Source organism: Anomalospiza imberbis, chromosome 2 (genome assembly GCF_031753505.1).
Source record: "Anomalospiza imberbis isolate Cuckoo-Finch-1a 21T00152 chromosome 2, ASM3175350v1, whole genome shotgun sequence".
In the NCBI taxonomy this organism is placed as follows: domain Eukaryota; kingdom Metazoa; phylum Chordata; class Aves; order Passeriformes; family Viduidae; genus Anomalospiza; species Anomalospiza imberbis.
In genome coordinates this window covers 75,952,591-75,965,431 of record NC_089682.1, presented here as the reverse complement: position 1 = coordinate 75,965,431, position 12,841 = coordinate 75,952,591, and the positions used below count along the sequence as shown (strand labels likewise).

Here is a 12,841-nt window from a genome sequence, read left to right as displayed (position 1 = left end):
GAATTATTCACAGGACAAGAAAAGTTCCCCACCAAGTTGTTATACCAGATTTACAGAATAATCAATACTAAATATAACATTCCTACAGCAATACTAACTTAGCCATCCTGTCATTTAAGACAAAGAGTCCAACTGCTACAGCTCTGTATCATACCACATTTTGTTTGGGGAGTGTATAAGAAAGGGACAGAAGGACTGAAGATATGCACCAGAGGAGGAGCAAATCAGACACATTTCTCTCATGACTGAGTTTTGGTGGCTCATCCGTACTTTAGCTGTCTTGCTGGCAGCCCTTACCCAATGATGACACAGCAGCTTATGACATATGGTTCTCCTGCTAGTTTTTCTGTCTAGTTATTCCATAATGCCCACTTTAACGATAGGAGAAGCAGAGCAAGCAACACCTAATGCTCCTCTCATACTGTACATTTAAAAATTATTTTTAACATTCCATCTGTCTACCTCAGGTAGTATTTGTGTCAGTTTAAGACCTTCTGACAGGCACATCCCTAATCCAGACAACTACAGCAGAAAATGACAAGTCCTAAGACAGGACCTTTGTTTCCACAGACACAAGATTCCAGCCAACAACATAAAAGAAATAGGTCATTAGACTTAGCTGGTACAATTTTAGGAGGCGGAAGCACCACCATGTCCTTGTGACTTCAGAAATGGGAAAAATGTCTTAAATGTTTTTCTCCTCTAAGCACAGGACCAGTCTTCCTACCATCAGGTCAGCTGCCCACCAACTTAGCACGCTAACCCAGAAAACATCAGTGCTGCAAGTCTCTGCTAAACAGTGAAAGACATTTAAACCAGCAGCTAGCCCACTCTGAACATGTGTGTCCTGACTGAGACACACCCTTTACTTGACAGAGCCTTGGGGAAATAGGCAGTATCAAGCATTAGCAAAGAGACCCTACAGGAATTTCTGGTGGCCCCAGAAAGTGTTCAAACTACAGAGTCACACAACCAGTAATCTGCATCTTAAAGGACACAAAACCAACCAAGCAACAAAACACGGAACAAAAAAAAAAACACTCTACTGCTGCAGGAAACAAAAAAAGGTCACATAAAAAAAGAAAGAAAGAAGTAAGAAAACCACAGTGAAACAAGAAGTCTCTCTACACAGGAAAACCCAACCCAAACCACTAGGAAAAAGTACAAAACTGTACAAGCCATACAAACTAAACTCTAAGTCTCACTTCCTGTTTATCATCGCTGCCACTATTTTTTCACGCAATTATTTCTCCCTCCTCTTTTCCAGCATCAAAGGTGGCAATTGCAGAGTCCACAAGGACAGTCAGAGACAACCAACTTGAGCTGGGACCACTAACAAGAAGGAGAACAGCATGATTCATCACTATCAGGGTCAACTTCTCTGCAACATACTTGCTCTCAGACATGCTGTCCAGAAACGGACTGCAATTACACAACTATGCACCCAGGGAATACTGTGAGAAATCCACTGCATTCCTCCAGCATCAGTGCAGTACACGACAGCCTCCCCCCTCTTTTCCTAATGGAAACAATAGGTTCTTTGAGATTCTTTCCAATCCATTTATCTCATTATGGAACCTGCTAGCCTCCATGGCAAGACTATCCATCACTTATAGCAGTTATGCCCCTGTTCTCATGTTCAGCCCACCTATAAACCTCCCACCCTGAGAATTCAGAAATGCACATTCACATCTGCCATGCCAGCTTTGACCTACCTTCTGCCAGCAGGGACACGGGTGGTAATGGAATTTCCCCCACCTTCCCTATCTGAGCACGCTGGGCACCAGGAGCAGGAGGTGGAGGCAGTGACGACTCTGATGCACCCCCAGCCTTGAAGGGGTTCACCTTGGGTTTAGGGGCAACCACAGGTGCAAACTTCTTCTGTGGGTTGTAGAAGGAAGGGGTAGAAATGTTGATGCTGACTGTGGACGTCATGCGGGTCCCTGGGGCACCTGGGGAGGCCATCTTCTCAGCACCTAGCAGGAGAGAAGAGGGAGGAAACCTACATGAAGTCATCCTTGGGCCAGAGTGGAAAATAATGGAGAAGAACATGTGAAACAAAGGGATAGAGGAATTTAACCTAGGCCAGAGGCTGAGGTGCCTGAGCAGTGCACTTACAAGACCAGCAAAGGACAAGGAAGAACATAAACTGCAGACAGCTCGAATGAGCCATCACACTTCACCATTTCAACTCAGGATGGCATTAACCACAATTAGGTTCTTGCAACAGAGAAAACCCAGATTTCCACAGCACTGGAGCCCTGCACCTGTGGTGACCCGAAGGAGGGGTCACCCCGCACCCCAAAGGATGCCCCCAGAAGTGGAATCAGCATTTCCTCTCCCCCTTTACCCGATGACGCCAGCCCGTTCCTCTCGGGCGCCAGCAATGCCCCCTCTCCCCCGGCACCCCCACCCTTTACCTCCAGGCCCCTCCATGCCGCCGGAGCCCGCACGGCCGGGCGGGAGAGGGTCTCCCGGAGCTGGGCGATGCTAGCCCGTGTCTCCTGCCTGCCCCGGCCGGGCTCCGCCGCCCGCTCCGCCCCGCCCCCGCCAGGAAGCGCTCCCCGGATGCCGCCGCCCCCCGCCCCGGCCGCCGGGCTGAGCCCCGGGCCCCGAGCCCGCCCCAGCAAACGCAGGATGCCGGCCGGGCCGGCTGTGCTGGGAACGGCGGGTGTCCCGAGCAGAGGCGCATCCCTAGGACTGCCCGGTCCTGCGATCCAGGCCAGCAAGCTCACCCGTGCTAGAAGCCTCCATGGAGCCAGACGCTTTGTTGTAAAGCCTGGCATGCCCACAGCTCTCCTAACACCCCAGCACAATAGGGCTGCGGTCAGCACAGGGGCTCCGTGCCAGCTTTTCACGTTGGCATGTCCGAATCGCTGCCCCTCCGCGCTGCCGGCCTCTCCCACGGACAACAACAGCTGCTGCCACAGACAGCCCGGGTGCCACGAACACCCGCCCACCCCCATTAGCCCCTGGCTGCTGCTAGGACCTGCATGTCCCATTCTAAGCGCTCCCACGGCTCAGTGCAGTGTGGCACGATATAGCAGCAACCTGTCCCAGCTCCCCTAGGTCAGAAGCGTGTGGTGACACAGACAAACAAAGTCCACGCTGCTGAACTTTTCCTTCCCTTTGTGCAGTGCTGATAAGATGCATACACTTGGACAACTCTTCTGGGACTTTCAAAAGGAGAATGAGGCCGCAACAATAAGCGGGAGCCAAAAAGCTGTGCTGAGCATTCCCCCTGGATTCAGAATGGGAAAGGGCCAAGGCAGGAGAGTAATTGGCAAGGTCTGTCCTCACTCCTCTAAACTTTTAGGGGTCAACAGACTTGCCAGTCAGAAGGGACTGACCAACTCCCTCCATTCTGCAGTTCCCTCCAAGGTTCAGAAGCTGTCAAAAACACCTCCAGCCTTTCTTTAGAGACTTTTGCCTCCTTCTCCATTATTTCACTAGGATGTAATGAATCACTTGACAGTAGTTCTACCAGATTTGACAGGATTATGAGCAGAATACGACAGTGACAATGTCACTTCTAATCACGGGGTTAGTGAACACACAGTCTGGGGACATCGACTGCTTCGCAAAAAAACCCACTGGCTTTGCAACCAGCAGCTGCTATCTCCCTTAACCCAAAGCAGCCCATTTCCCAGTACGCTGTGTCTGTGTCGCACTTAGGGCACTTGCTGCTCGGGGCTGTCTCCACCCAGCAGCTGCCCCTGTTCATCCTCACTTCTGGTTATCAGTCCACCCACACACAGACCAAACCGGCTGAGAAAGCTTGGCCTTGCAGAGAGTCACCCCCTCCAGCCCTGGAGTGTTGCCAATGCCATCTAAGCCTTACCAGAAACACACAGCTCACACAAGTCCTGTGGCGCAGTTTGTGAGAGCTGTGGGAGAGGGAGCGTCACACCAACAGAAGTAATCTCAAATCTTTCTCATCCTCACATTTACCCTGAGGGGAGAGATTTTTCTACCTGCTCTAACAGCATTTAGGATGACTCAAGTGGAGCTATGAAGAAAGATGCCCCCAAAGGCCACAGTCAGGATACCTAAGTTGCCTTGTACACTGTTTCCTTCTGAGAGCAGGAAGAAGTAGGAGGACAGAACCAAGGGACACCTTCAGCAAGAGGGTCAATTCTCATGGTGGGTCTGCCACCTGTTATACACCCAGACAACTTCCACTTCTTTGATGCCATGACACTACTCTCAACAGCTCTGCTCCTCTCCCGGGGTTGCAAAAGCAGGAGGAACCTGAAGAAAGCAAAGAGCCAAGTAACATTTTTCACTTCTGTTGGTAAAAGCAGTTTGGCAGCAGCCACGCTGGGAGCCCCTATAGCTCCACACATCACATCTGTACTTCTCCATCGGCCAACTTCCCCCCAGCTGAGGGGAGTTAGAGGAGAACAAAAAATAACCAAACCAATTAAAAAACAACAAAAAAAAAACACACCACAACCCACTAAAACAAAAAATCCAAACAAACAAGATCCACAAAGAAACAAGAATATTAAGAACAGATTAAACGGATTCAGGAGTTATGCTGCTTTTCATCTAGAAAGTTCTCCCAGCCTGCCCCGAAGCTGCAAAGCTTCAAAGAGAGCAAAGTCTATCAGCTATGCAAGCTGCAAGGTAAAGCCTTCGAGCAACCAGGCTGGGGGAGGGGGTTATTCGGAGCTACTAACTTCTCTCACAGATACTGAGCTTGCCTTCTCCCTATGCAAGGAAGGGGAGAAAAACCGGGGAAAACTCCAAAAAACTATGCAAGCATATATAAAAGTTAGAAAGTTCTACGACTTTGCAAGCATTTTCTCAGGGCACTCCCCGGGAGCCAGAAAGTCATAAATTAGGCAAATTTCATGCACAAAGGGCCCCAGATTCTCCTCTCGAGCACATCTGGAAAAAGGCTCGCGAGGTGTCTCGGTCATCCAAGCTCACACAAAAGAGATCTTGTCCCGCGTAGAGCCCGGCAGCACCCCCTCCCTATCCCCCGCTGCTGGGGCTGTGCGGGAACGCTGAGGCGCCTCCATTCCACCGGCAGGGAAGAAAACTCACCAGACAGACACACAGAAACCCGTTTTTTTTGTGGAGGGCCAAGCACCACCTCGCCCCCGAGCCAACACCAGGAGCGAAGGGCTGTGTCCCAGAGGGAGCGGCAGGAAACCCGCACCCCTCTGCGCCACCCCCGGGGCGAAGGACAAAGGCTTTGTCGCCAAGCCGAGCGAAGAGACTCACCTCTGGGGGAGCGCGAAGTGCCACCCCGGCACTGGGGCTGTCGGGGCCGGGCTGCTCGGCTGCCCCGGCCCGCCCGCCGGGAGCAGCAGCAGCAGCGAGAGGCGGAGGAGCCGCCGAGCGCCGGCGCTTCCTCCCAACTCGCGAAAAAAGCCTCGCCCAGGCAAAGTTGTTTGACCATAAAAGGCGCGAGGCCGCGGCACAGCTGAGCTCACTCGCTGGGGAATGTGGCAATGAGGTAACGGGGGCCGGGGCTTGCCGGGGCAGCGGCCCCAGGCTCTGCCGGCGGGGAGGGGGCGAGCGCTCTGCCCGCGGCGGTCGCCGACGAGACGCGTCTGGCGGGGCTTTCCTCGGCGCCCACCCTGGGCCGGGCTCGCTGCCTGGCCCCCGCACGGAGAGCCCCGCTCCTCCCGCCTTGCCTAACCTTGGAGCTGCACCCAGCCCGCGATTTCACTTCAGTCGCAGAGCTGGGTTTTCGGCAGGAATGCGGCGGCTCTGGTGAGTCAGGGTCCCTGCTGGCCTCCTCCCCGCTCGAGCCAGCTGTGAGAGCATCTGACTCACGCTGCCCCGATCTGCCAGGAATTAAAGCAAACATCAGATGACTCCACCGTGCAGAAAAGCGACTTGTTCTCCTTGTACTGGCTGCAAGGCAAACACTATTAGCTGGTTTATATCAAACACTATCCACATGAATTGCTTTGTTAGAGTGCCAGTGCTGCACATTCGTTTTATTTTTATCCCAGTGCTCGCTTCGGGCTCAGCTGTAGAACAGGAGCAGCCTGACCCAGCCCAACAGAACGTAATTTTCAACCCCAGCCTTTGCCGCTTCTCCTTGCTTCAGAGCTTCTCACGAAGGAGGAGCACCAATAAAGATATTTCCTGTGCTTTGTGCAATCATTGTATTTGACTTTGGAATCTGGCCTTAACTTCGGGGTTAATACCCCTACTGTTGCTAGTTCGCTGGAGAATCACTGTGTTTGGTAATGCTCAGGGGACTTGGGGCTTGTCTGCTCCAAAGACTAACCTATCAACACAGGTACCTTTCAGAACTGATGATTTACTTGCAGGTGAGTGAGTAAGCCACAAACCACACCAGTGACACTCCCAGTCTGCACTACTGCAGAACTCTCACATTAGAGAGCTATGCAAAGAGATTCATCCAAGGTTTAAATCCAGTGTAATCAAATCTTTAATTTTACATGTAAAGTTTGTACAAAGAGGTTGTATCTTTTATTTAACCAGGTGATAGAATTGGAAAAAGTCTCTCTGCGGTTTTTCAGTGTTACATACCATTTGAAAATACCACCCATAGCAGCGCCCAGCACTGAGCATCTCACTCCTTACAGAGCTGCAACCATTGAACCACTGATCTATAGTTCTGAATTTCTTAGAGATATATAGGTCTTCTGTGGGTGCTAAATATTCCTGCTGCTTTTGTAGGCATGGCATCCGTTCTGTTATCTCCTATGATTAATGAACAAAGTAATTATATAGGATAAAGAATGTATCTCTGTGATGGGTCTTCTAGCAGTGTCACTTTTCTACTGCAGACAACCTTCCCTCTTGTTCAGGTAAAGATGTCAGTGCTGAGCTAAAAAGAATTCACTGCGTGATTGTGAACCAAATTCTAGAATATCACAACACACCCTACACAATGAGCCTGACGTCAGAGAACTCTGCCACTGTTCCCTGGGCTAGCTCTGAATTCTGAGAAAACAAAAAATGTCTCAGACTGAGACTAAAAAAGTGCTAAGTGAATATGAAAAAAAAAATCTATGCTTTTATACTTTCTGGTCACATCCCCATAAATCCAGATGCTTGCATGTTTGATTTTCTCACCAGTGTGTTGATGCTAAAAGCTCATGAAGGCAGATCAAGGAAAGTGTGAATAAGAAAAAGAAAAGCAGCCCTCTTAGACATTTTTTATGAACTCCTCACTATGAGGAAATAAATACAAAACACATGTTTTGCAGGTTGCATGTGTGAAAGCTAGAATTCTCAAATCAGAATACATCAGAATACACAGGGGAAACTAATCTGATTTTGTGCTTGCCACAGAGTGAATTTAAAGTTTGTGCTTTTGTAATTGGAAATGAAGATTAACTAACTTCTCTGTTAGTTCTGATTCCTCCAGAAAGAAAATAACAATCTCCTTATGATAACAGTCTTCCTTCATGAAATTATTGGCTTGAAAGTGTAAGCATTTTTCTGTTGCAAATGAAAATTAGAGCCTTGAGAGGCACACAGTTGTAGTCACACTCATTAGCTGAAGCAAAATCTTAGTCCTGAAGAGGCATTTAGCTACCTGGGTACAGAGATGGATCAGCAGGTATACTTGGCTTGTGCCAGACCTTGTTATTTCTGGAATTAGCAGCTGTCCTCTGCATAAGTCACTTTGGCTGTTTCATGCCATGAATAAAAGTGATCTGGTATTTTGGACTGTATTGTGGTGTGAATGCTACTGTCACCATGGGTGAAGTGACAGCCCACTACAAAGCAGGTGTTGGAGGGATTTAGAATACGCAGTTCTAGCTGGGGGCTTCTTTTGAGGCAAGTGACACGAAGCTACTGCTACTGGCCATCAAATCAAAGCTTAGGAATGCTGAGAGTTCATGGCAGCCATCTCAGGAAGACCAAGTTTTAATGGAGACAATTATAGAGAATCTTTGCTGGCAATTCAGTCATGTAACGCAATGAGTAAATAAAGAATATGACCACACAGAAGCGGTGTGGCAAATTCGTGTACTGCACTGGGATGAGGTATGTGCTAGCACTGGTTAGGTGCCTATAAAATGAAAATAAAAATAGTTGTAAGAAGAAAAAATAAGTCCTTGAATACAAATAAAGAATTATTTGCAAGAACACTATAGGGGAATTAAACTTATAGGGCAGAAAATATTTTTTGATAGCCAGGTATGGTTTAGGTAGTGGCAGATGGGAATCTTTGTGATAAATATGTGTTCAAGATCAGGAGAAAGCAATCTGGAATCTGGACAGGCTGCTTTACTTCTGTTAAAAGTGCAAAATGTCTGCATCTGTATAATTTCCATCCATATCAACAGATCAATTAGTGCCATTTTATCTCAGCGTGAGTTAGTTAACAGTTAGTGATGCCATGCAGGAGCCCATGTTTTTCCTAAGCAAGGAAAAGATCTGACTCCAATCTGTGTTGAATCTCTGATGCTTCTTTAATCACATAACTTCTGTTTAGTCTATCCACGTTTTATTGATTAATGTTAAATTGCTACTTAATCAGCTTTCCCCATGCTGTATTAAATGCTACGTCTGGGCCAACTGGAAGGGTTGGGAATATATAATGGATCTGCTTTGGTCTCCAGGCCAAATAGTTGGGCCTGCACTGTCCAGGGCAGGGCCGCCTGCAGCAAATTGCCTGCATCTACATGGGCCAACAGATGTTACAGCTGGGTGATCTCAGAGTTCTTTTCCGAGCTGAACAATTCCATGATTCTATGTAATTCACCCTGGTAGGAGGTCTCCGAGGATCTGCTGTGCTCCCACAGCACAGCCTCTCCTGGTGTGCTCCTCGCTCCCTCCCTTGAGCAGGGTGTTCTCTGTGTGAAAGACAACGTGTGGCCCAGATTGTCCCCTGCCAGGCTGCTGCTCACCCCTTGTGGAGGCCATGACATGTGCAGAGCTGCCTTTTTTCTGACCAAACAGCAGTTTCAATTTGGAGTGCCTTAGTGCCATTGTGGGCTGCGTGTTGACAGCTGGGTGCCACACGCCCAGAGCTGTGCTGGGGATACCAGAGCCTCATGAGACAGCAGTCCTTACAAGCCTCGTCATCTCCTTGCCTCTGTGCAACTGGCACGTAGTCAGGAATGCTATTTGCAAAGGTCATGAGTTCTGGAGACATCCCTGGATGACCAGCAACCCAGGACATACAGCTAGAGCATCTCTGTGCTGGTTGTCTTCAGAATCAAGCCTGCTGTGCAAAGCACACATCGGAAGCGTGGGTGCCCAAGAAGAGGAGCTGTTCAGCAGCTACAGAGAGCCTCTGTGATCTCAGAGAAGGGCCACTGTAGGTGCTCAAATCCCACTGTGAAGGTACTTCATGGTACACACACTTCAAAAGCCATTTCACCCACACAGTTAAGATCGTCCTGACTAAAACACTAGAATAGGCCAAAAGCTGTAAACAGAAAAAAAGAAAAACTCAAACCCTTGCTCTGTCATGAAACACTTCTTTAGTGGGGCAAATCAGTCATATATACATAAGAGGAAGGAAAGTATCCCTGTGGTATGACCTTGGTCATGCCAGGATATGACTGGCCAGGCCATCGGAGCAGCCAGACAGCCAGGAGAACAGGGGACTGGGGTGATATCTGTCCAGGGAAGAAGCTCCATTTCCAGCAAAGCTGGCAGGTCTTTCCTAGACAGAGCCATGACAGGGGCTCTGGGCAGGAGGTACAGCTCCCAGATGAGTTACCACTGCTGTTTCCTTATCTCCTTCCACCAAAACTTCCTGCTGCTTCTCAGCAGGCAGCGGCCTGCAATTCCGTGGCTCCTGGGGCTGGCTCACTGGCAGGCTTCCTTCCCCTCACACAGCCCTCCCACACCTCCTGCTCTCTGCTGCTGGGCTCTGTGCCCAAAGAAAAAGAAATGCAAGCAGGTTGTCCCAGTGGATATCTCTTCCCTCAGGTGCTGCATGACCTGTTCTGCAACTCTGGAAAGCTGTGAGATGGCTCCTGGGGCATGCCCATGTGTATGGCTGAGTGTGGATGGCCGCCAGAGCCCATTCTGCCCGAAAAGCTGCCATTTCCACATTCCAAGGCATCCTTGCCATTTCCTCAACTGTATGCCCCACCCCTTGCCACCAGCAAGACAAACAGTGATGTATTTGGCTGTTCTGTGGCAAATATTGCTGCTTGTCAGAACTGTCAAAGAAACACATCTGTCAGCCTGCTAATTAAAGAGTTCCTGTGTGTTCTGCAAGCCTCTTTCCACCCAAGTACCACATTGCCATGGTAGAAGTCTCCTTTCTTCACTTATGTAGAGCTGTAAGCATGGCACAAACAAGCCACGCTCCTTGCTACAAAAGAGTTTGATCAGATGTAGGTACTCCTGGGTGTTGCACTCTGGTGGATTTAGACAGAAAATCACAGGAGTAATTCCAGTGTGTGTCTGTGTCAGGGGGAGGGTGCTGTTTCCTGGGAAAAGGGTTCTTCCCCTCATCCTCCCTGTGACAAAGCTGAGACACAGAAGCAGGTTCTCAACTCTCTTGATCTCATACTGAGCCTCCTCCTATGTGGTGCAGCAGAAGTTCTGTGGTGCTCCCAGGGAAACACCTGGTGCAGCTGCTTGGTACTGGAGGGAGAGAGATGCCAAGCTACAGCCCCAGTAACATTAACCTGGGACAGGATCCTGGTCACTCCAGTACCCAAATGGCACACGTCTGCCTCAGTGGTACTATTTTCTTGCATAAGAACTGAGGTAGCCAAATAAGCAGGGACAGCCTCTGGAGACTGCTAACTCTGTGTTTTGTAGTGTGCCTACAAAGTTGTACCATGCATATGCCAGGGCATGCTGGACTTGAGAGCACTTTAGGAATACACAAACAGATTGCTCTGGTGAGGAAGAATGAATGTCCATGCCTGCATTATGTACAGGGTGTGGATCCTGCAGCAAACCAGTCTCTCATAAAACCAAGTAATTATTTGACTCCAGACTGGAGTCCTGGCAAAATCTACTATGTACACAGTGTAGATGATCACGGAACCAAGGCCCTGGAGCAAAGCAATAGACCAACCAAACAGACAATACAGGCATATGGTCCAACAGTCTGCTTGCCAAAAAAAAAAAAAAAAAAAAAAAAGAAAAAAAAAAAGAAAGAAAGAAAAAAAAGATGGCAAATGTTATCCATGAGCTGCACAATAAAACATCATTTCAGTACAGCTTTAAGAGGTGCAGCCCCTCAAGCCCTTGCAGAGGAGCTAGTGTCCTGCCAGTGGCTAGGAGTCTGTGACAAGTGACATCTTATGGGAGAGAGCTGTTTTGTTCAAGCAGAGTATGCTTTTCAATAGGTTGAAAAAATGAAGCGTAAGAGGTCTTACTAAAGATCTGTGCTACGTTCCTTCTGCATCCAGCAAAGTGATGGAGCACGGTATGAAAGCCACTGACTAGAGGACAGGGAAGTAGTGGTTACAGGCCACCAGTGCCAGTGGCCAGTAGCTAATCCAAGTGATACTGAAAGATCAGCAGCCACAGCTATCGCTCAAAAGGCAGGAGAGGTCCTCAATAAGTGTTCCATCTTGCATTACTGAGTCATTGACTCTCGGCACGTACTCTGGTGAAGGTGCATTTCCTTCAATGAAGGCATTCTTCAGTTGCCTTGATGAAGGTCAATATGATGACCATGGTACTTGGCAAACCTGACCCTTTGCTTTCGTGGCTCATGAAAAAAAGTCATTTGGAACATTTAACCTTACCCAAACCATTTTCCCTACAGACCACTTTAGATATGCATTTGGCCAGATGCAATCTACATGAAGGTCATCTGTGTTTAGGCTTCATCTGCAAATATACTTCTTCCCTGGGATTCTTGAGTCCCAGGTTGTGTCTGTGACAGTGCTGGCTAAAGGTTAGGGGCAGCAAGTAGTGAAAGATACCTGGAAACTAAGCCAGCAGAATCTCACCAAGGTGCTAATGAAAACAGGCTCAGATTATGAGGAAAGCCCTATCAAACCATTTTCTGCAGAGTGACTGATGGTTTCAGAGACAGTGTTAGACTTGCTGCTGCCAAAGGAAATGAACGGGATGTTTACAAAGCTATTTCAGTGTTGCTTTTCCTGGGCTTCCCACCAACAGCTTTCTTTCCAACACCTTGGTACATAGTGTCCAATGTCATGAGAAGGATTACTGAGTCCTACCAGCACTAGTCCTTTTGCTTCCTGTTTATTTAGCCTTTGCTTTCCAAAAACTCTTTGCTTTCCAAAAACTCTGTCCTCCCAAGGTGGTCATCAAGCCTCTATCTTTAAGAAAATATATAAAAAAACAGATCTGGTAAAGAGGAGGGCTATATTTGGTGTAGAAGTAAACAAGAAAATATTGTGGATTTGTGTAAGAGTGAGTCAGATTTGAAACAATGCAAGAGCCACATATTACATACAGTCAATGTACAGACAAGCATTGCAACCTCAGATATAACATCCTGGAAGGGAAGGAGCTGCCTTAGTTCCACTTGTCACTTGCCTTGGACACATTGGACAGCCTGCATTTCTCCAATGCAGTAAATCAGCTCCTATTTTCTCTTGATTCAAGAAAGAGGAAATCTGCAGAGAGGTCCAAATTTAAACGCACATATGGGACACTGTCTCCCTCTGAAGTTTCAGAAGGAGGCATTCCACAGGGGCTAGACTACACACTGCCAGTGAGTCTTCTTGAGGAAGGAGACTGGGAAAGGTAGAGGGTACAGTTCATCTGTGAAAAATATGATGAAGATCTGGTTGATACTGTTCATTGCCTCTAACTTCTTAGATGATATCATTGCAGACAGATATCAGCCCTTTGGTGCCAAAAGCCAAAATTCAACTTAATGACCTTAGCTTGCAGTCAAGATTAGAGGGACACTAAATTGTAGACTTTTTTACTCTTT

The 12,841-nt window shown here is 48.2% G+C and overlaps 1 protein-coding gene across 9 annotated transcripts in view; it reads right to left on the bottom strand.

Annotated features, from left to right (window-relative positions):
- The window catches only part of ZYX (zyxin), a 28,352-nt gene that overhangs the window by 6,527 nt on the left and 8,984 nt on the right, over positions 1 to 12,841 (bottom strand). For 2 of the 9 annotated variants that reach the window (XM_068182867.1, XM_068182866.1), the window contains exon 2: positions 1,716 to 1,976. In XM_068182867.1, coding sequence (XP_068038968.1) covers positions 1,716 to 1,965 — 250 coding nt within the window. In that variant the 5' untranslated portion in view covers positions 1,966 to 1,976. Of the gene's footprint in view, positions 1 to 1,715; positions 1,977 to 2,420; positions 2,525 to 2,735; positions 2,887 to 4,156; positions 4,390 to 5,232; positions 5,482 to 12,841 lie in introns of those variants that run through there. The other 7 variants (XM_068182861.1, XM_068182860.1, XM_068182863.1 and 4 more) reach the window with 7 other exon arrangements.